Source organism: Microcaecilia unicolor, chromosome 3 (genome assembly GCF_901765095.1).
Source record: "Microcaecilia unicolor chromosome 3, aMicUni1.1, whole genome shotgun sequence".
Taxonomy (NCBI): Eukaryota; Metazoa; Chordata; class Amphibia; order Gymnophiona; family Siphonopidae; genus Microcaecilia; species Microcaecilia unicolor.
Window position 1 is genome coordinate 344,204,163 of NC_044033.1, and position 22,783 is coordinate 344,226,945.

General features: G+C 44.7%; 1 protein-coding gene across 2 annotated transcripts in view; it reads left to right on the forward strand.

Moving 5' to 3' along the window:
• Positions 1 to 300: 300 nt before the first annotated feature.
• The window catches only part of MTRF1L (mitochondrial translational release factor 1 like), a 72,401-nt gene continuing 49,918 nt past the window's right edge, over positions 301 to 22,783 (forward strand). Inside the window, exons 1-3 of one of the 2 annotated variants that reach the window (XM_030195506.1) lie at positions 301 to 682; positions 11,289 to 11,368; positions 19,442 to 19,625. In XM_030195506.1, the coding sequence (XP_030051366.1) occupies positions 328 to 682; positions 11,289 to 11,368; positions 19,442 to 19,625 (619 nt within the window). In that variant the 5' untranslated portion in view covers positions 301 to 327. The remainder of the gene's footprint in view (positions 683 to 11,288; positions 11,369 to 19,441; positions 19,626 to 22,783) is intronic. The other variant, XM_030195507.1, reaches the window with a different exon arrangement.

Genomic DNA, 22,783 nt, shown 5'->3' on the forward strand with positions numbered 1-22,783 from the left:
ACGAAAATAAAAACCATAAATTTGGAGCTCGTTCTACAGGTACTGAGCTTTCTATCATAGACAAAAATAACAATAATAAAATACATTATAAAAGAAGGGGTAGAGGCTTTCCGACTCTTTAATTTCCATTGTCTGAACAAAGTTAGCCATGGCATTAACAAAACCACAGAACTAAATTGTAATCCTGCCAGCTAAGTACACTTCGGCCACACTCAACATGGCTGCAGTGTGCTTCCGCCAACGTGAACGTGTGCTACAACTCCCTTACGAGCCTCCGTAGATCATTCTCTAGGAGTTGTGAGGTTGAGAGCGTGAACGGCGGTAATCATGAGTTTGTTCCGGAATACATTGCGTGTAACTGGATGGTTGTGCACCACTTTCACACAGCCTATCCGTATTGTGCCGAGCTTTGTTTTGGATGTGGGGACAGCGGCAGATCGGACCTCGAGACGACCCTGCAGCGCCAGCTTTCTGCCCCGTTTGGGAGATGCATTCCAGCAGCAACCGTTGCAGAGCTTCTTGAGTAGGTTGGAGGAAGCGGGGCCTCGGCTAGGGGGCGGTGGTGGCTCGCGCTTGCGGCTGCACGAACTGCTCTTGCTGGTGCAGCGGATGAGGGCTAGAGAGCGCGAGGTGCGCGAACTCGACGGACTGATGCAGACAGGTGAGAGCCTGGAAGTGGATGGTGCGTTCACCTACTTTCACCGCATGCGTTGTTTTCCTGTTTCTGTCTGTCTTGTGTTTGGTAGGAAGAGTACCTGCAGACAACTGCAGTAGCTGTCCTCTGTTTTGAAGAAAGTGATGAGTCGCTGCTGTGGCCGAGTTTTGGCTAAGATCAAAAGTACAATATAGGTTGAACGATGGTCTGTTCTTGACTGATACTGCTACTACTATTTAGCATTTCTATAGCGCTACAAGGCGTACGCAGCGCTGCACAAACATAGAAGAAAGACAGTCCCTGCTCAAAGAGCTTCCAATCTAATAGACAAAAAAAGAAAGTAATCAAATCAATTAATGTGTACAGGAAGGAGGAGAGGAGGGTAGGTGGAGGCGAGTGGTTACGAGTCAAAAGCAATGTTAAAGAGGTGGGCTTTCAGCCTAGATTTAAAGGTGACCAAGGATGGGGGCAAGACATAGGGGCTCAGGAAGTTTATTCCAGGCGTAGGGTGCAGCGAGACAGAAGGCACGAAGTCTGGAGTTGGCAGTAGTGGAGAAGGGAACAGATAAGAAGGATTTATTCATGGAGCGGAGTGCACGGGAAGGGGTGTAGGAAAGGACGAGTGTGGAGAGATACTGGGGAGCAGCAGAGTGAGGACATTTATAGGTTAGTAGAAGAAGTTTGAACAGGAGATCTGCAATTATTTTTTTTTATGGGGGTAGGCGAGGTTATGTTAAGTTAACCTGATCTCACACAGTGGGACAGTGTTTTTTTTTGTTTCTGAGGCAAAAGGTGCTGCTATTTTAAATGTCAGGCCATCCTTTGGGGGTAATCATTGAGGAACCCACTCCACAATAGCCAGGCCCCCTGCAACTAGCCACATAACCTATGAAAAGGCTGAATTGGTGTGCAGAGCCTGAACTTTTTCAATAATATTGGGACCAAGGGTCAATTTTAGCAGGCAAAGGTGCCAGTATTCAGTATCAGTACCCCTGAGCATCCTGAAGAAATTCCCTGCATTAACTTTAGGACATTGGCCAAAATGAGGGTTTTTAAACAGAAAAATGTAGCCTACTCCTCTAAAAATATTTGCATTCCTGCTTTTTCTTAATTGTAACATAATAAGTGATGGCTGTTCTGCCCCCATTGAATGGGGCAGCTTGTGATATATGTGTGTGACAGGTTGTAGGTTTGTATATTTACTAAGTTGTGTATATGAATGAGATCCCTGCTTTTTTGCACTCTATGATATATGAACACATGAGTTTTGCTCTCGCGGGAAGAGATGCTCAAAACTCCTGCGCTGTACAGAGAGCAGTGCCGAAAAATAACTACTTAATGCTTGATGCCAATAGTATGCAAACGATATGTGCTTTGTTAGCGTAGATCATTAGAAAGTTAAGGGAGAGGATTGTGCCTGGGGCGTGCGCAGAAGAGCAGTGTGGTAAGCAAAGTTATTGTGCTCATGCCCAGTCAAATGGGGGGAGACGCAGTGTGACCACAGAGCTTCAGTTCAAGTATTAAACATTAGAGATTTTTTATTGAGATCCTAGCCATGCAGTCAAGCTGTTATAATGGAAAGCTCTCTTCTTTATCCTAAGCTTTAAAAAAGGAGCAACTGCGAAAAGTGGCACGTTTCCTCTTGTGCAGATTCAACTTTCCTGCTTTTTATTTATCCGAGGTAGAGGTAGGAGAGAGAAAATGTGGCAGATTTCGAGCAAAAGAAAGGTGGGAATCCTTTCTTCAAAAACCCCAATGCCTTCTCTGAGCTGGCGCTAAGTTTTCTGCGGTAAGGGTGCCCTTCTTCAGGGCTATGTTTTCTGAGCATCGGAGGGAAAAGGAAAAGACCTCATTTAAATCCTTTTGTCTACATTAGTATGCTATTTGTGCTGCACTGTCCAGTCAGTCCAACGAGGCTGGAGCTGCACATGTCACTCCATGCAGGTTACACTCTTTCCTGATTAAATATTGGCAATACAAACAGGGCAGTCAGCAATTTGTTTATATATTCTATTTATTGATTTTTCATTACATTTACATCATAAACATAAATGGCATTACAAAAGTCTAATTTTCATAGACATATATCCAGAAAGGAAAAGAAAAGGAAAAAACAATATATTATATTAGACCACATATTATTGATCCAAGATATAGGTACATATTTAAACTCAAAAGAATAGGTTTTAACAGGAAAGGGCAAGAACTCAAGTCAGGGCAGCCGATAATTACAATTCAAGTTAGCGCCAAATTACTCCTTGCTAGCAATAAATATTTTAAGTTTTTCAGGTTCGAAAAAAATATAATTAGTAGATTGTAAGGAAATACAGCATTTACATGGAAACTTGAGATTAAAGGTCCCACCCAATTGTAGGACTCTTGCTTTTAATAATAAAAAGTCTTTCCTTTTTCTTTGTGTCTCTCGAGAGAGATCAGGAAATACCTGAATTTTCGAACCCAAAAAGGGTGTAGAAATATGGCGGAAAAACAACCTAAAGATATTATTGCGGTCCAGTTCCAGAGCAAAAGCTACCAGGAGTGTCGTCCTCTCTGTGATAACCTCCATTGAATTTTCGAGGAACTGAGTTAAATTTAGCTGACCCAGAGATGTAAAGAACTCGAGTTAATGGAGGAAAAGCTTCTGAGGGAATCCCCAGAATTTCAATGAAATACTTTTTCAACATCTCTTTGGCAGGGATTAATGGGGACTTGGGGAAATTCAAAAACCGAAGGTTATTTCTCCTCTGCTGGTTCTCCATATATTCAATTTTTTTCCTTTGAACATTATTGTCCTTCATTATAGCTTGAATAAAGTTCTTATTAGAGTTTACCTCAGTTTCAGTGGAGTCCACCCTAGATGTTTGCTCAGTCACCTTTCCGGATATCTCAATCTGAGCCTGTGACAACTTCTCCATAGAACCTGCTACCTGGAGTAGCGTGGCGTTTAACCCTTGAATTGCCTCCCAAATGGAGTCCATGGTGATAACCGCTGGTTTCACTATCTCCCGATTTCCCACAGAGGGTTCGTCCCGATTCCATACAGGCTGAGAGGCCTTCGGCATCAAGCCTGCCTGCAATGATGTTCCGATCGGAGACGAAGTAGCTACGGGGTCTCCACTGCCAACCAAAGGGGTCACACTTCCGGATACCACCTTCGGCTGGTTCTCCGTCTCCAACAAAATTCCTCCGGGTCTCAAGGGGGTTATCCTCAGAGGGGGGCTCAGTGACACTCCCTCTGTGCTAAGGTCCAAGATCTCCGTTTGACCGCTCGAAGCGCCAGCTTGAATCCTCTGAACAACCAGACCTGACTGCTCTAGCGTCGTTTGACGAGCGGCTGGGGGATTCGCCTGACCCGTGGAGCAGGGTATTCCAAGCTTCCCCTTTCTCTTACCCATTGTAAAATAGGTAAGTTATCCGCTTGAAATTTCGCAACGGGCAGCAGGAGCTGGCGTTCATGCGACCTTCACAAACGCCATCTTGGATCAGAGTCGCAGTCAGCAATTTGTCACTTGCCAGCCACATATAGCGACGATACTTACCTGTAGCAGGTATTCTCTGAGAACAGTAGGCTTCTTATTCTCACAGATGGGTAGACGCCGTTCCTGCGTTGGCCGGCAAAATTGCCACAGTAGAAGATAGAGCTTTGAGAAGCACGAGCTGTGCTCCAGTGTGCATGCACCAGTGCCTTCCCGCCCGTCGAGTGAACGCGCAGGTTCAGTTTAATACAAAAGCTAAAAAAAAACTAAATGAAAATGTCTAAAAGACAACTCCAAGGGGAGGTGGGCGGAATTGTGCAAATAAGAAGCCTGCTGTCCTCGGAGAATGCCTGCTACAGGTAAGTATCTTTGCTTTCTCCGATGACAAGCAGGATTGCTTATTCTCACAGATGGGGAATCCTTAGCATCCAGTCTCACCCAAATCAACAAATAGTGGTCAATTGGGTCTCGCAACGGCGAGGACTTAACACAAATTAACTTGAAACTTTATACAAACTAGATGAGAGTGCAGCCTGGAACAGAATAAAATGGGCATAGGAGGGTAGAGTTGGATTATAGACCGTCTACACTTCTGGGGTGCCGAATCCCTCGGTGCCCCAGAGCTCCCGGCACCATGCATTGAAGGAGATCATTGTTGGTGCTCCTTGGCCTTCGCCTGATGCACGTCACCCATGCTTCTCGGTGCCGATGAGGATGATGTTGAATCCTCCTGTTGCTTCGGGGTCGTGTCCAACAATGGGCAGTCCCAGGGGGCCTGCATAGCAGAAGGCCTTGAGACAGGTGGAGACCCACTCGGTGCCTCACTGCTCCCAGTGTTACAGGGCCTCAAAGCAGCCATCCCTACCTGGGCTCCTAATGTCGGTGCAACGCTCGACATTGATACCGACGCCTCCGACCTCAATTCCAATGCTGACGTTGAGAGATCGGACCAGGCTCCAAAAATCTTGATTCATTGAGCCTCTCGGGAAACCTGAGTCCTCTTTTTCATATGAAGGCAGAGGATACATTTGGCCAGGCTATGGTTGGGCCCCTGGCACTGAAGACACCAAGAATGGGTGATGTTCCCCGAGATGGTTTGGTTGTACCGAGTACAATGCTTGAAACCACTGGGAGTCTTCGCAGACATGGAAGGTAGTGATTGATGCCTGAAACTATTTGCCTGGTGGAAGTGGTGGAGTCAAAAACAGTTATGGAATTAAAAATAATGTGGGATAAGCACAAAGGATCTCTATGTAGAAAGAGGATGAAATCAAAGCAAAACTTAAATGGCCACAATTTAAACAGAGCACAGAGATGGGTAACCTGCACGAAACAGCAGGTACAAGTCTAACCACATCATTGGGCAGTCCAGGTGGACCATAGTCTTTACCAAAGCTCGTAATGAACACTACAGTGGTGGAAATAAGTATTTGATCCCTTGCTGATTTTGTAAGTTTGCCCACTGACAAAGACATGAGCAGCCCATAATTGAAGGGTAGGTTATTGGTAACAGTGAGAGATAGCACATCACAAATTAAATCCGGAAAATCACATTGTGGAAAGTATATGAATTTATTTGCATTCTGCAGAGGGAAATAAGTATTTAATCCCTCTGGCAAACAAGACCTAATACTTGGTGGCAAAACCCTTGTTGGCAAGCACAGCGGTCAGACGTCTTCTGTAGTTGATGATGAGGTTTGCACACATGTCAGGAGGAATTTTGGTCCACTCCTCTTTGCAGATCATCTCTAAATCATTAAGAGTTCTGGGCTGTCGCTTGGCAACTCGCAGCTTCAGCTCCCTCCATAAGTTTTCAATGGGATTAAGGTCTGGTGACTGGCTAGGCCACTCCATGACCCTAATGTGCTTCTTCCTGAGCCACTCCTTTGTTGCCTTGGCTGTATGTTTTGGGTCATTGTCGTGCTGGAAGACCCAGCCACGACCCATTTTTAAGGCCCTGGCGGAGGGAAGGAGGTTGTCACTCAGAATTGTACGGTACATGGCCCCATCCATTCTCCCATTGATGCGGTGAAGTAGTCCTGTGCCCTTAGCAGAGAAACACCCCCAAAACATAACATTTCCACCTCCATGCTTGACAGTGGGGACGGTGTTCTTTGGGTCATAGGCAGCATTTCTCTTCCTCCAAACACGGCGAGTTGAGTTCATGCCAAAGAGCTCAATTTTTGTCTCATCTGACCACAGCACCTTCTCCCAATCACTCTCGGCATCATCCAGGTGTTCACTGGCAAACTTCAGACGGGCCGTCACATGTGCCTTCCGGAGCAGGGGGACCTTGCGGGCACTGCAGGATTGCAATCCGTTATGTCGTAATGTGTTACCAATGGTTTTCGTGGTGACAGTGGTCCCAGCTGCCTTGAGATCATTGACACGTTCCCCCCTTGTAGTTGTAGGCTGATTTCTAACCTTCCTCATGATCAAGGATACCCCACGAGGTGAGATTTTGCGTGGAGCCCCAGATCTTTGTCGATTGACAGTCATTTTGTACTTCTTCCATTTTCTTACTATGGCACCAACAGTTGTCTCCTTCTCGCCCAGCGTCTTACTGATGGTTTTGTAGCCCATTCCAGCCTTGTGCAGGTGTATGATCTTGTCCCTGACATCCTTAGACAGCTCCTTGCTCTTGGCCATTTTGTAGAGGTTAGAGTCTGACTGATTCACTGAGTCTGTGGACAGGTGTCTTTCATACAGGTGACCATTGCCGACAGCTGTCTGTCATGCAGGTAACGAGTTGATTTGGAGCATCTACCTGGTCTGTAGGGGCCAGATCTCTTACTGGTTGGTGGGGGATCAAATACTTATTTCCCTCTGCAGAATGCAAATAAATTCATATACTTTCCACAATGTGATTTTCCGGATTTAATTTGTGATGTGCTATCTCTCACTGTTACCAATAACCTACCCTTCAATTATGGGCTGCTCATGTCTTTGTCAGTGGGCAAACTTACAAAATCAGCAAGGGATCAAATACTTATTTCCACCACTGTATATAACTCTTCTTCTTCTCTACGATTCCCTAATGTGTCTGTAACACATGAATTTCATTCGACCATAACATCACTTTGATTTGATTCATTACCGGAGGTGACTAACGCCTCACGGTACCATGTAAGCCACATTGAGCCTGCAAAAAGGTGGGAAAATGTGGGGTACAAATGTAACAAAATTTGCTGTCATTTACTATATTACTTCCTTGACACAAATAAGTTTGGGATCCTCTTTCCAAAAGTTGCGATAGCGTAGCAGGTGGCATGAAGTAGCTGATAAGTTAATAAACATTCTTTATGAGGAAATGTCAAATGCCACCCGGCATTGCAGTACAGAAAGCAGTGACGTGACTACCACATCCTTGCTCAAGATCTCACTGATATTTTCCCTTTCTAGCCTCCAGAATTGAACTATCCCAGGGCAGACTCACCACAAATTACTACTACTACTTAACATTTCTAGAGCGCTACTAGGGTTACGCAGCGCTGTACAATTTAACAAAGAGAGACAGTCCCTGCTCAAAGAGCTTACAATCTAATAGACAAGTGAACGGTCGGTCCGATAAGGGCAGTCAAATTGGGGCAGTCTGGATTCACTGAATGGTAAGGGTTAGGTGCCGAACGCAGCATTGAAGAGGTGGGCTTTAAGCAAAGACTTGAAGACGGGCAGGGAGCGGGCTTGGCGTAAGGGCTCAGGAAGGTTGTTCCAAGCATAGGATGAGGCGAGGCAGAAGGAGCGGAGCCTGGAGTTGGCGGTGGTGGAGAAGGGTACTGAGAGGAGGGATTTATCCTGTGAACGGAGGTTACGGGCGGGAACGTAAGGGGAGATGAGGGTAGAAAGATAGTGAGGGGCAGCAGACTGAGTGCATTTGTAGGTAAGAAGGAGAAGCTTGAATTGAATGCGGTATCTGATCGGAAGCCAGTGAAGTGACCTGAGGAGAGGGGTGATATGAGTATATCGGTTCAGGCGGAATATGAGACGTGCAGCAGAGTTCTGAACAGATTGAAGGGGGGATAGATGGCTAAGTGGGAGGCCGGTGAGGAGTAAGTTGCAGTAGTCAAGGCGAGAGGTAATGAGAGCGTGGACTAGAGTTCGGGTGGTGTGTTCAGAGAGAGGAAAGGGCGAATTTTGCTGATGTTAAAGAGGAAGAAGCGACAGGTCTTGGCTATGCTGGATATGCGCAGAGAAGGAGAGGGAGGAGTCAAAGATGACTCCGAGGTTGCGGGCAGATGAGACGGGGAGGATGAGGGTGTTATCAACTGAGATAGAAAGTGGAGGAAGAGGAGAAGTGGGTTTTGGTGGAAAGACGATAAGCTCGGTCTTGGACATGTCCAGTTTCAGGTGGCGGTTGGACATCCAGGCAGCAATGTCGGATAAGCAGGCCGATACCTTTGCCTGGGTCTCCGCGGGGATGTCTGGGTTGGAGAGATACAGTTGGGTGTCATCAGCATAGAGATGATACTGGAAACCATGAGATGAGATCAGGGAGCCCAGGGAAGAGGTGTAGATTGAGAAGAGAAGGGGTCCTAGGACAGATCCCTGGGGAACACCAACAGATAAGGGGATGGGGATGGAGGAAGATCCATGAGAGTGAACTTTGAAGGTGCGGTGTGAGAGATAGGAGGAGAACCAGGAGAGGACAGAGCCCTGGAACCCAAATGAAGACAGTGTGGCAAGAAGTAAGTCATGATTGACAGTGTCAAATGCGGCGGATAGGATGAGGATGGAGTAGTGGCCTCTGGATTTGGCAAGGAACAGGTCATTACAGACTTTAGAGAGTGTTGTTTCTGTCGAGTGAAGAGGGCAAAAACCGGATTGAAGCGGATCGAGGATGACATGAGAGGAGAGAAAATCAAGGCAGCGGCTGTGGACTGCGCGCTCAAGTATCTTGGAGAGGAAGGGTAGGAGGGAGATGGGGCGGTAGTTGGAGGGACAGGTAGGGTCTAGTGATGGTTTTTTGAGGAGTGGCGTGACTACGGCATGCTTGAAGGTGTCGGGGACAGTTGCAGTGGAGAGAGAGAGGTTGAGGATATGACAGATGGAGGGGGTGATAGTAGGAGAGATGGTGTTAAGTAAGTTGGTGGGATTGGGATCAGAGGAACAAGTGGTGCATTTCGAGGAGGAAAGAAGGCGGACGGTTTCCTCCTCGGTGATATCAGGAAAGGAGGAGAAAGACGCCTGGGTTGGTTGGTTGAGGGAGAGGGTTGAAGGGTGAAGGTGATTTCCAGGGAAACCACAGCCATGCCAACATAACCCCTTTTCTATAGAAGTATTTTTGAGAGTGTGACAAAACAATGGGTTTCTAAGCCTGTGAGCTATAGTAAATCAACCTATGCATCCAGTTTCTCCTATTTAGGCACACAAATGTGGACTGCACTACCAAAGACTGTGAAAACAATTTATGACCATCTTAACTTCAGGAGATCATTAAAGACTTACCTGTTTTGCAAGGCCTATCCCACTGACCCTACTTAAATGCATCAACTCTGCAACACAACATAACCTTAGATCGTATTGGACATTATATATTCCTTATTATCGTTGACCCTTATTGTACCTTATACCCTAACCTTACCTGACCCCTATTTCAATCTATATTTGTTTACCCTACCGTACTTGGCATTCGCCTTTACAGTATTTTGTAAGCCACACTGAGCCTGCTAATGGGTGAGAAAATGTGGGATACAAATGTTACAAATAAATATTATCTCTATATATAAAAGGCACCACCAACGTTCTAAATGAAGCCTCCAGCCGGAAGTGTGAAGGGGGAGAGAGATCCGGTTTCCCCATGAATGTCTGCCCCGCCCTCGCTCTCTCTCTAACACAAACAGTGAAGGAAAACACAGCAAAGCACGAAATCAAATCGCTCTCTCTGTAACAGTGAAGGACTCAGAGGGGGGGGGGGGGGAAAGAAGGCAGAAGCCCTCACTATCTCTGTAACACAAACACATCAGGAAACTTAACACTGAAGGACTTGACGACTCCGAGGGGGGAGGGGACAGAGAGCACAGGGGAAGGGAGAGAGGGCAGGGACACACACACTCCCACATGCACACAGAAGAAAACCTTGCTAGCCCCCGTTTCATTTGCATCAGAAACGGGGCTTTTTTACTAGTTATTATTATTAGCATTTGTATAGCGCTACCAGACACATGCAGCGCTGAACACCTTAATAAATATTAATTATTTTATGAAGCATATTTCTCCTAATTGGCCAGCAAATGGTGTTTGTTTTGTGTTTTAAAGCTGTTATTTTCCTGAAATTCCCCAGGTGCTACCCAGTTTTTAATATTGATCCTTATTCAGTTACCTGCTATTGCTTATTTTTCCACCTGGTTTTCAAGCATTCACTGTTCTATAAATCTGTTAGTTTATTGGCTCTGTTGTTCTGGACTAAGAATCCTGGTAGTTTGTGTGTTGAGTCAGTTGGTGCTTTCCAGGAACTGTGGGGACCCCTATGGGTATAGCCCCAGTAACCTAGAAATCACTGGGAAATAACTTGAAAGTGGGAGACTTGCCTAGAGGCAAGTGGAACCCAGTTGGTGGGAGGAGGGGGCTAGTATAGAGCATGTGCCCAAGTTCAGGTGGGCTTGAGCAGTGCTGGGGACAAACCCTCTAAGTGACCACAGGGATAGCCCCAGGTGGGTGCTAGGCATTTCGTGACAGGGAAATAGACTTGGTATGTTTGTTTCATGGTTGAGCAGTTCGAAACCGGGGAATTGAATCCGCATAGTAACTACCCTTTTACTAAATGCTTGTTAAAATGCAGAGATTGGGCTCCTCTAAGGTTGCTGGAAGAATCCATTCATAAGGGCCATATTTTTGAATAGAGAACTCTTCCTCTGACAGCTGTTTTAATAACTACAGTTTCCCAGTTGGATTCTCCAGTCTGAAGTTTCTGGATACAATATTAATTGTATTAAAAAGGAGGGGATTTTGAATGCAGATATTGTAATAGTAATAATTCTTTAGTAGGTTCAGTTGAATTCCTAAATAATTGTCTTCGGCTTTGCCATTTGCTTGGCTTTTCCACAGTTTTTGTGGGTGACTGACTTTTTCCCCCTTATGCAGTTGTACATTTAGGGGGTACTTTAATACAGATGTTTTCTTTGATCATCTATTAACATTATGGACTCATCTTTTTCTAGATGAAAGTGAAGATCTAAGAAAACTTGCAGAAGATGAAAAAGTATCTTGCCAAGAAGAGATAATCAAACTGAAAGAGCAAGTAAGAGTGTTACATATATTGGGAAGGAACAAGTGTGGGTTTTCCTGCTGCTGTGTCCACTGTAAACAGCACCACCTTTTCTGTAATTCTGGGGATTGGAAGTTTTGAACGTGCCATGCTTTCTGTTTTTTTCTGATTAGATAAGAAATGAACCAACACAATAAAGCAAACTAACAAGTTTTTTTAGGTTAAAAGAAAAGCACTGTTAAACAATTTTTATACCCCAGACCCTACAATATAATCTGAAAGCATAAGATCATTACTAAAACTGCATTGCCCTCTGATAAGGTTCTGTCTTTTTGACCAGTTTAAGCTTTTAGAGGACAATTTTGTAACAGGACCCCCTAGGTTAGAAGGACAAATATGCTCCTGTGTTAAACCTATTTTTTAAAGACAGGTCTATTACATCACCAAAGGATCAGTCCAGACTAATGGGTTATGCCCATCTGCCAGCAGGCAGAGATAGAGAGCATCAATTATTTGTGCTGCAACCAGCCTTAGCCAGTATTCTCTATCTCCAGCTGGCAGATAGGCACTCCTGTTCAGCTCTGTGACTGATTCTGTGGTGGGTCCTTCTGGAAATGTTTTGGATCTTGAGGTCTGAGTTGCTGAAAAGCTAGGGTTTAAACCTGGTGGTCCAGGTCCCTCCCTTCTCCCCCTTCACCGCATAGCTGCTGCCTTCCTCTGTCTTCAGTCTCATGCCTCCTCTGCAAAAAAAAAAAAAAAAAAATTATTAATTCCACTTGGCGTTTCTGGAGGATAAAGTATGGAGTTAAGGGAGCTCTTCCCTTGTGCCTTGGACTTTTCAGCTCAGCAGTTTGCTCTTGATCTGTGAGTAGCAGCTTGCTGGGGGGTGTTTTTGTTACCTTGATCCCGTTGGCAGCAGAACATGTGAAATAATGTTCCCGGTGTGGGAGTCAGAGAACTGCTTCAGGGGAGTGTTCCATATGTGCAACCCCTGCGGAACCGGAGTCGGGTCCTAACTCAGTGCAAACGGCGTAGGCCGACACGGCAGTTTTGGCGGGCTCTCTTGCAGCAGCCGTGACTCGCAATGCTGCTGTGACCATTTTGAATACCATGGTAGTGTCTTCACTCACTCCATCTGGTTCGGGGGGATTCTCCTCCTTTGCTGGTGCCTAATCTCTCTTCGTGGGGAGATCCCATTTTTCTCCCCTAAGTTTGTGGTATTACTTCATCAGAGTTTTTGCTCAAAAGGCAACAACTGACTGACCGGCTCCTTCCCTTTCAGGAGGTACAGCAACCTAAGAGGAGGAGAGTGGACCCACTTAGGCAGCTGGAGGACTTTTCCCCTCCTTCTCATGGATTGGAGGGTCCTGTGGGGTTCCCGTGGAAGTGCAGGCAAGCCTTCCCTTTCACCTCCCTGCCTCAGGGCGTCCTCGTCGCCTCAGGGCGCCCACCCTGAACGTATCTCAATGCACCCTGGTGGTCTAGTGGCCTCTTTGCGGCAGGAAAGATCCCCCCCTCTTTCCTGCCCACTGCTGCTGATCCGTTTGCTGCTGCGACTTCATCAAAATGGTTGCTGAAACTTCAAGCGGCGGCCTCACGAGACTTCCCGGAAATCTTTCGAGGCCACAGCTTGAAGTCTCGGCAGCCATTTTGATGAAGTGGCGGCAGCAAACGGATCAGCAGCAGTGGGCAGGAAAGAGGGGGGATCTTTCCTGCCCCAAAGAGGCGGGCTCATTCTACGAGGCATATAGTAACATCCTGGGTGGAGACTACCTTACTGCTTTGCGGATATTTGCAAGATGGCAATATGGTCGATACTGCATACCTTTGCCAAGCACTACAGGGTGGATATTGCGGCGCACTCAGAAACTAGTTTTGGGGCATTGATTCTTAGGGCGGCGGCGGCGACAGGATCCCACCCACCCTAGGGATTGCTTTTAAACATCCCACAGGTTCTGGAATAGTGGGAAGCTATGTAATAGAAGGAGAAAGTATGGTGTTTTGGCTATGGGCTTATTAGGGCCCTACCATTAAGAGTCGCTGCTTTGGTATTTTCCAAATGTCTGGATCGGTTTGGAGGGATGATAAGGAAGGAGAAATTAAGTTTTACCTTACCTGCTAATTTTCTTTCCTTTAGTCCCTCCAGACTACCACCCATCATCCAAGGGCAGGTTCTGGACCAGTCTGTGTAATTCTTAGTTTGGGGAAGAGAGTGACAGTAAATGTGGCAGAAGATTTTAGAACTAATAACATATTTTGAGAATTCAAGGATTGTTTTCTTTACCTGTTGCCAATGTCCAAATGTTAAAAAAATAAATAAAAAAAACGACAACGAACTCAGAGAAAACACAGAGGTACAAAGGGAGAAACAGGTTTAGTTCTTTTCATTTGACTTTGGAACAGATATACAACTGCACAGGGTGCCTATAGGATTGTCAGAAGTCAAAGGTTATCAATCTCCTTCTGCTGGTGAGAATGCATAACCCAAGCATCTGGACTGGTCTGGAGGGACTGAAGGAAAGAAAATTAGCAGGTAAGACCTAATTCATCACTCATCTGAGAAGTGGTGCCCTCAAAAACTGCTTTAAAAAGCATATTGGTTTAGGCACAAGTGTGGAAGAAATTTGCAATATGAGCTTCTCTACCTCCTGTAGACTTTTTCCAGTACATAACAAGTGAAGCGTACATAACAAGTGAAGCTACTTGTTACATTGTCATATGATTGATTTCTCTAGAGAAAAGGGAAAGGGGGAAATGGGACTTGATATACCGCCTTTCTGAGGTTTTTGCAACTACATTCAAAGCGGTTTACATATATTCAGGTACTTATTTTGTACCAGGGGCAATGGAGGGTTAAGTGACTTGCCCAGAGTCACAAGGAGCTGCAGTGAGAATCGAACTCAGTTCCCCAGGATCAAAGTCCACTGCACTAACCATAGGCTACTCCTCCACTCTAACAGTTCTAACAGCTTAGAAATGAATTCTGTGATTCTGCAAGACTATTCCAGATATTGTGCCACCTTTCTAGCAGATGATGATAGAGAACCACAATGTTTCCACCGATGATATCACTGCTGTAAGAAGCTGTGCAGCTTGTAAGTTAGTATCATCTGTTTCCAGCAGATAGTGGCATGTTCTTGAATGTTGCACCAAGATTTCAGACTAGACTACGAGGAAACAGCTTGAGAGCTGTTTGGTGGAGTTCAAGCAGAGGTCAAATATAGCCCAGAGGACTAGATGGTGGGGCTCAAATCACCAAATCACCAGCTGTCTCACCTCCCTTTCGTAAATAAGAAGCAGGAAACTTAATTTAAACTATTGAAAGCTTGAGAGAGCCAGTCAAATGGCAGGTTTTAAACCAGGGGGAGGGGGGTATATAAAGGAGAGGCAGCCGCAGTAGCTGTCTAGAGACCATGGTTCTAAAGCATCTGTGTACTCCCTCCTCCTCCCCCCCCCCCCCCCCCCCCACACCACAGGCCAGTGAGGTAATGTCTTGAGTGTTGCAGGCTGGCTCATTTTGGCCAAAATGTGATGGCCTCTTCTGCAGTTCATGAAGATATTCCTGAACAAATGCAGGTACTGTGGGGGGGGAAGTCTGTGTGGCAGACAGGTTTGTAGAAGATCTGGTCACACTATCCTGTTAGGAACAGAAACCAGAGCAGACCAGGAGTCCAGAGAAACCTTTTTTGAAAAAGACCCGACGTGGCCACATTTTGCCAAATAGGCTGCATCAGGGGTTTTACAACACACTATTAAATTAAGCGTACATATAAAATAAAATATTTTTTAAATACTATAAAAATAGTTAAAATATAAAATTAAAATACATGTGCATATATGCAAAAAAACTCAGAAACATGCAACAATAATGCATAAAATCATAATAACTAAAAGGTGTATAAAACCAAAACTTAAAAAGCAGCAAAGCATATACAAATGGGTGCCAAACAAGTGAAGATACACCAAATATACGAGCAGCAAATCAATATGAAAGCACTACCTATTGTAAACATTATTAGTATTTATAACATAACATGGTGTGGATAATATGAGTGAGAAAATCTATGTTTAAACACCTTAGTGAGTACTTGTAAATCGAAGCTGATTATCAACCCAAAAGGACACATACCTAACTAGGGGTTAAGACAGTGCCTCCCCTATAACAACACTGGTAGATTTCAGAAACACCCACGCCCCTCCTATGGCCAATATGCGACTTAGAATTTAAGCGCACCATGTTACAAAACAAGCACTTCCTCATCCTAGCAGGTTAGTCCAGAGTACAGCAGGAGAATACAGAACTGAAGCTGCATACTTCATAAGTCACACATACATGCGTACTTTTCTGTAGACCTGCACATAGGGGGCAATTCTATAAGTTGGCACCTCCATGTAGGTACCCAGTGCTGCGTGGTGAGAGCCTATTCTATAACAGCATCTGGGCACTTGGATTTTGTTAGATACTAGAGTAATCTGGCATTTAAATGTCTGCAGTTAACATCAGTCATAGACCCGTGTGTTTTATTGTAATCTACCTAGGTATAGGTGGACTATAAATGATAAATTTAATAAAATAAACACAGCAAGGATTTGCGTAAGATTACCTGCAAAAAAGTGCTAATATACTGTAATTTTACACATGCAGATAAATGTAGGCACCTTGTTATAGAATTGCTTTCATAAATACCCCCACCCGACACACACCCATATACATAGGATCCGTATACTACATCAAGCCCCACCTTGTGCCCTACACATACTCACTTTCCCCCTTACGTAAATACACACAGTCACTAATTCCCCCTTCTCATCTTCAGCAGAGGGTAGTGATAGAGAATTTGTAGTAGGTTGTACATTTCTCTTCTGCCAGTCTTGTGGATAAGGGGGTGTAACAGGCTCTGAGATGAGAAGGAGGAGGAGTGATTGTGAATAAATAATTTTCAATGTTGTTTTCCTAATTGCTGTTCTTCAAATAAATACCAAGCCATTACTGTACTTAACTGCTCCCTGTATGAAAATCATGTTTCTTGTCCTTTGAAATTTAGTTGTACTGAAGATTTGTTTTTATTTTGTTTAAAACAAAAATAATTATTTATTCTGTCGTAATGTAGGGCATGCATGGTATGGGCAGGATACATCTTTTTTTTTTTTTTTTAATTTTCTGTGAATTCTGCTCTAGAGAGTTGCACGGGAACAGAAATTTCACCCATCCCCACTGGAGCCTCCTCCATCCCCGCCCATCTCCTATGCTAAAATAACCCAACTTAACAGTAGCCCATGTTGATAACTTCCCCTTTTGGTGCTTATGGGGATTTCAATGCTATCGATCATTTCCATTAATTTTTTTAGTGCTATAATTGCCATGGCACAAGGAAAGGATAGGTAATTTGCCATGCAGCTCTCTATTCTACTCCTTTTAAGAGCTCCAATGGGCCAAGACCATATAAAAATGTCACATTGCTTCTTGGATTGAATATCCTCTGAGATTATCTATCAATTTCAAAACAAATTTTAAACTGTAGCTCTTTTGACTATTTATATCACAAGATTTGTATTCTTCACTGTCTCTGTCATTCTAGGCAGAGAACAATCCAACATGTGTAATTCCAGTGTTATATGACCTATACTAGTAAAAACAAAAATAAAATAACAATATTATGACACATTTAAAACAATAAAAAACAATCAAACCATAAAATACATGCATAAGACAAATAACCTAAGCTGCCAGTATATGGACTGATACTTCTGTTACTGTACACCATACCAGATAACATTCAAGCCAGCTGGTAAGCTTGGTGAAATAAAGTAAGGCAGTCTTAAAATCTTTCAGCTCTCTTAATGATCATACGTTGGGAGGCAACACATTCCAAAGTGTTGGGCCCACTATGTAAAATATTGAGGACCTGTATTCTTCAAGATGTATCATTTTATAAGAAGGCACGTCCAGTAAATTAGCTGTAGAAGACTGCAGTGAATGGGAGGGCTGGTGCAGGTGCAAGGAGACAGGAACCACTGAAGCAACAGTGTTGATCAGTACTTTAAATACCATCATTAAAATTTTGTAGTGGATCCAGTAGTCAATTGGCAACCAGTGCAATGTTACTAGAGTCGCAGTTATATGATCATACCTAGATAGCCCTAAATCACACGTGACAGCATTTTGGGCGATCTGTAAGGATCTTAAGTAGCACTTTGGAGTACCTATCAATAAACCGTTACAATAATCAAAATAAGGCATGATGGTACTTTGCACTACCATTGTAGTTAAAAAAAAAATATTTCAATTACCTAACAACTTTCAGTTTGTAAAATACAGTCCTAATTATTTTACTGACCTGGTCAGGCATAGTTAGAGCTGAGTCAAGCATAGCACCTTAACATCTAATCTTGTGCACAAACCAAATTTCCACACCAGCAATCATACAAGACTTTGGAAAAGCCAACACTGGGTAGCTAGAAAAAAATCGTGATTTCAGTCTTACTCATATTCAACTTTAAACATTAACCTTCATCCATTGGTTTACTATCCAGTGACATTCAAATGCTACTTAATTCAACAGAAACAGCTTCTAAAGTCTACAAAATTATACGAGATGCAGAGCCTCACTCCAGTAGCACACTTGAAGTCAACCTGGACTTCATGTGAACAAAACCTGGACATTTCCCCCAACTCAATAAATTGGTAGGAATTATGGTTCAAAACACTTAGACCAACTTTATCAGTGGCTTTCACACAATCATCATTCTTCACTATGCATAAAGCTTACTGGACACCCACAAAACTGTCCAGGCTTCCTAATGTAACGTAAGAATGTTCTATTCCTGTACATTGTTTAATTTGTTGTAATTTTAAAATTTCTGATTATAAAGATTTTAAAAAAAAAATCTAAGGACTTAGAGTAAGGGTGCCCCAACCTAAAAAAGAACTGAATGTCTTTTTAGTATAAATTCTATAGTCTAATCCCACAGTACTCAGTAAACCACATAGAGGCATATTTTCAAAGCACTTAGCCTTCCAAAGTTCCATAGAAACCTATGGAACTTTGGAAGGCTAAGTGCTTTGAAAATATGCCTCACAGGCTTTTAAAAGATATTAAACAATATATCCTACAGGGCAGACCTGAGAGACTTTCCATCAGTGCAGAATGGTCTCATCCTCTCATAACACAGAATTGTCTTATGGATAGAAAAGAAGCAAACCAGTGGAGTATGGTCTGGGTAATCCCTATGCCTGGAGACGTCACAGTCAGATGTTATGATTAATAGTGTCTAAAGCAGCCGAAATATTTAAAGATACCAACAAAAAACTGGAACCTTCATCAAAACCAGCACAAACTAAATCCAGCATCTAGATCAACAAAGTTTCAGTATTGTGTTCTGAATGAAAACCATATTGGAATTTATCCAATCAAGAAAATCAGTCAATTAGTCATGTACAATCTCTTCAATAATTAGAAATCGACTGATAATTATTTGGTAAGCTAGCATCTAATGTGGAATTTTGTAATAATGCTCTTACTGATGTCTTTTTTTTAAAGTAGAGGACAACATGCCTTCAGATAATTCCTTTCACATGGGGAATAGTTGGCAACCTGTTAATATTGTGTAAACATTTCTACAGTTAAGTGAGATTATAGGGAACAAAAAGTCTTGTTACTTAAATGTTTCATGAAAGACATTTCTATAATTAGGCTCTTACGGGTACATGTCCCTATGCGCATGGAAATGTAGAAAAAATGAGCACTTCTGCGCTTAAGTGCCATTCTATGAGAGTGCATGCAAGTGCTATAGTGTACAATTACAAGGCATGCATACACGGAGGAGCGTGGGCAAGGCTTCCAGAAATGCGTGTAACTTACAAAATGCATATACATGGTATAGCTGCAGGTACTATGGTGCATCGGTGCCCGTTTATGCTCGTATTCTATAATGGAGTCTGGCAGTCCAGATGCTGTTATAGAATAGACCGTCACCATGTGGCATCAGAGTGCTTAAAAGGAGGCACCCACTTGTAGAATTGCCACCATAATGCATAAAAATGCCATATTTTTGTTATGCAAAGACTCTTTAAAGGTTCTGCCCTGTCACTTTGTGCATGCCTAGATCCTCTCGCTTTTGATCCCTCCTAATGAAGCTGATGACAGTGATTTGATCTTGGAGTTGACAGCTGGAGTGGGAGGACAGGAAGCCATGCTCTTCACTGCAGAGATGTTCACCATGTATGAGCAATATGCTGCCTACAGAAACTGGAACTTTGAAATCCTGGAGTATTTTCCCAGTGAACTAGGTCAGTAAATCAGGATTAGCTTCATTTAAAGTTGGGAGTGCAAGGTGGACTCAAGCAGGCGCTGGGTAACAGGTGAGTCAAACATGCATAACTTGAGCTTGCTGATGTGTTCCAAAGTAAAGGTAAAATTAGTTCTTACCTGATAATTTTCTTTCCATTAGTCCCAACAGATCAATCCAGAGACTTGTCATTATGTCCCTCTGCCAGCAGGTGGAGAAAGAGAGAACTTCAGAGGTTCGGCATATATGTTTATGTGCAGCCAGCTTAACCTCAATATGGTCGATACTAAAGCAGTGGAAGAAAAGAAATCCAACCATCAACCCTTTCCTGCCTCCAGAAATCCAAGTGAACATCTCAACTGCTCTCGCGGGAGATAACACACCAGCATTGCACTCTGTAAGAAGTATATCCCAACTTGGAGCTGTGTGTTTGTTTTTTTTGAAACACAGACCAAATGAAGGGACCTGTCTGAAACCAAAACCCCAAATCATAAACCATTCCTAACAATAAAACAGGGTAGCATGGAATGAAGGGTGGGCCTCTGGATCGATCTGTTGGGACTAATGGAAAGAAAATTATTTGTAAGGACTAATTTTACCTTCCACAGCATCCTACAGATCAATCCAGAGACTTGTGGGATGTACCAAAGCAGCCCTCAAGAAGGGCGGGACTGTGCCACCCCCAAAGTGAGGACTGAGGCTCCAAAGGCTGCATCCTGATGTGCTACCATGTCCAATCTGTAGTGTTTGGTAAAGGTATGACCCAAAGCCCATGTGGTTGCTCTGCAAATGTCCTCCAATGACATCAAGTGACACTCAGCAGCAGAAGTAGCTTGTGCTCGTGTAGAATGTGCCTGCACCCACAAGGGGGAGACTGACCCATGGCAATGTAAGCCGAACTAACTGCATCCCAAAGCCACCAAGCTACCATGGCCTTTGATACCATCTCTCCCTATTTTTGTTCTGCAAAGAGGACAAAAAGGTGATCCGAATGACAGAAGTTATTTGTGAACTCTAAGTAACAAAGGAGAACTCGGTGCTCGGAAGTTGGAAGATAGTCTTCCCGACGAAATGCTGGTAGGACCAGAGACTGATTAAGATGAAAACGCGACACTACCTTGAGTAAAAAGGATGGAACCATCTGAATGGAAACACCCACCTCCTTAAAATGGAGAAAAGGATCCCTGCAGGACAAAGCCTGCGACACCCTCCTGGCGGAGGCGATTGCAACCAAGAAAACTGTCTTCACTGTAAGGTTCTTAGGGACAAACGACCCAAAGGCTCAAACGGAGGCCTTTGCAGCCCTTGCATTACCAGCTTCATGTTCTAAGATGGAAGAACAGGCAACCGTGGGGGCTACAGATGGTTCACCCCCCCCCCAAAGAAAACTTACAATATCTGGGTACGCAGCAATCGAGGAGCCCTGAAGGTGGCCCCCAAAAGGCAAGGATGGATGCTGAAACACCCGCCGAAGAACACCAAGATTCAAAGGTGTGCCAAACTCGAGCGTACACAACAGAATTAGAGTGTTTCTGCGCCTGCAGCATAGTAGTAGTAACTTTGTCAGGGTACTTCGTCCTCCTTAAATGTGCCCTCTCAAGGGCCAAGCCATAAGACCAAAGGGGGAGGGATCTTCAATTATGATGGATCCCTGACTGAGAAGACCGTGCTACAGAGACGGGCGCAGCGGTCAATTGTCCAGGAGCCTGACGAGATCTGCGTACCACGGACACCGGGGCCAGTCCAGAGCCACCAGAATCACAAGACCTGGATGCCTGGCACTCCGCCCCACTACTCTCTCTATCATGGGCTACGGGAGAAAACATATACAGGAGACCCGGGGGCCACATGTGGAGAAGGGCATCGATCCCGACTGACCTGAACTCCCTGCCTCTGTTGAAAAAGCAAGGAACTTCCGCGTTGGCCCTTCTGGCCATCAGATCGAACACCGGAACTCCCCAGCATTCCATAGTCTGAGCAAACACCTTGCTGCGAGAGCTCCTACTCTCCCGGATCCAGCTGGGTCCGACTGAGGAAATCTACGTGCACATTGGAATCTCCCACAATGTGCGCTTCTGAGAGCAGGGACAAGTGGTTCTCCGCCCAAAGACAGAGCAGAGCTGCCTCCGCCAGAGGAGCACTCCTTTTGCCCCCTTGTCTGTTGACCACCACCATTGCATTGTCCGAAAGGACCCATAGGGGACAACTGCAAGATGAGAAGAAAATTCCCAATCGCCAAGGGAATCACTCGCAACTCCAAGCAGTTAATTGACCAGGACGCCTCCACTGTGGACCAAGTCCCTTGGATTGTCTGACTGAGGCAATGCGCTCCCCAACTGGAGAGGCTGGTGTCCGTGGTAACAACCATCCAATCCTGCACCGCAAGGGGAGCACCCCTTGCCAGGTTCTGAGAGGTCAACCACCAGCACATGGCCAAATGGGCATGTGAAGTCCACGGAATCTGAAACTGGTAATCCTCCAACAGAGGAGACCAATGGCTGAGTAGAAGCGCCTTCAGGGGCTGCATATGGGACCTGGTCCAGAGCACCACGTCCAACGTGGCTGCCATGGAGCACAATACCTGCACAAAATCCCATGCCCAGGGGCCAGAACTCGCAGTTGCCTCTCCAGCTGACTTTGGAGCCACAGCCAGCTCGCTGCTGAAAGGGACACCGCCCTTGTGTGTCAAAAGTCACTCCCAGGTATTCCAAAGACTGCGAGGGAGACAGGTGACATTTGTTCAGGTTGATCACCCAACCGAGGGAGTGCAGCAGCCCAACCACTCTGTTGTCCATTTACTCTCCTCATAAGATGGCGCCCGAATGAGCCAGTCATCGAGATAAGGATGGACCTGAACGCCCTCCTTTCTGAGGAAGGCTGCCACGACCACGATGACCCTGGAGAATGTCCTGGATGCCAAAGAGGACATAGCCTAGAACTGGAAGTGCTGACTGAGCACTGCAAAATGAAGAAAACGCTGATGAGGAGGCCAAATAGGATTATGCAAATACACCTCCTTGAGATTGAGGGTGGTCAAGAACTCTCTCGGCTGAAACGCCGTAATGACCAACTGCAACGTTTCCATCTGAAAGTGGCGAACCCACAAGGCTTTGTTTACGCCCTTGACATCGAGGATCAGACGAGAGAAGCCGGCCTTCT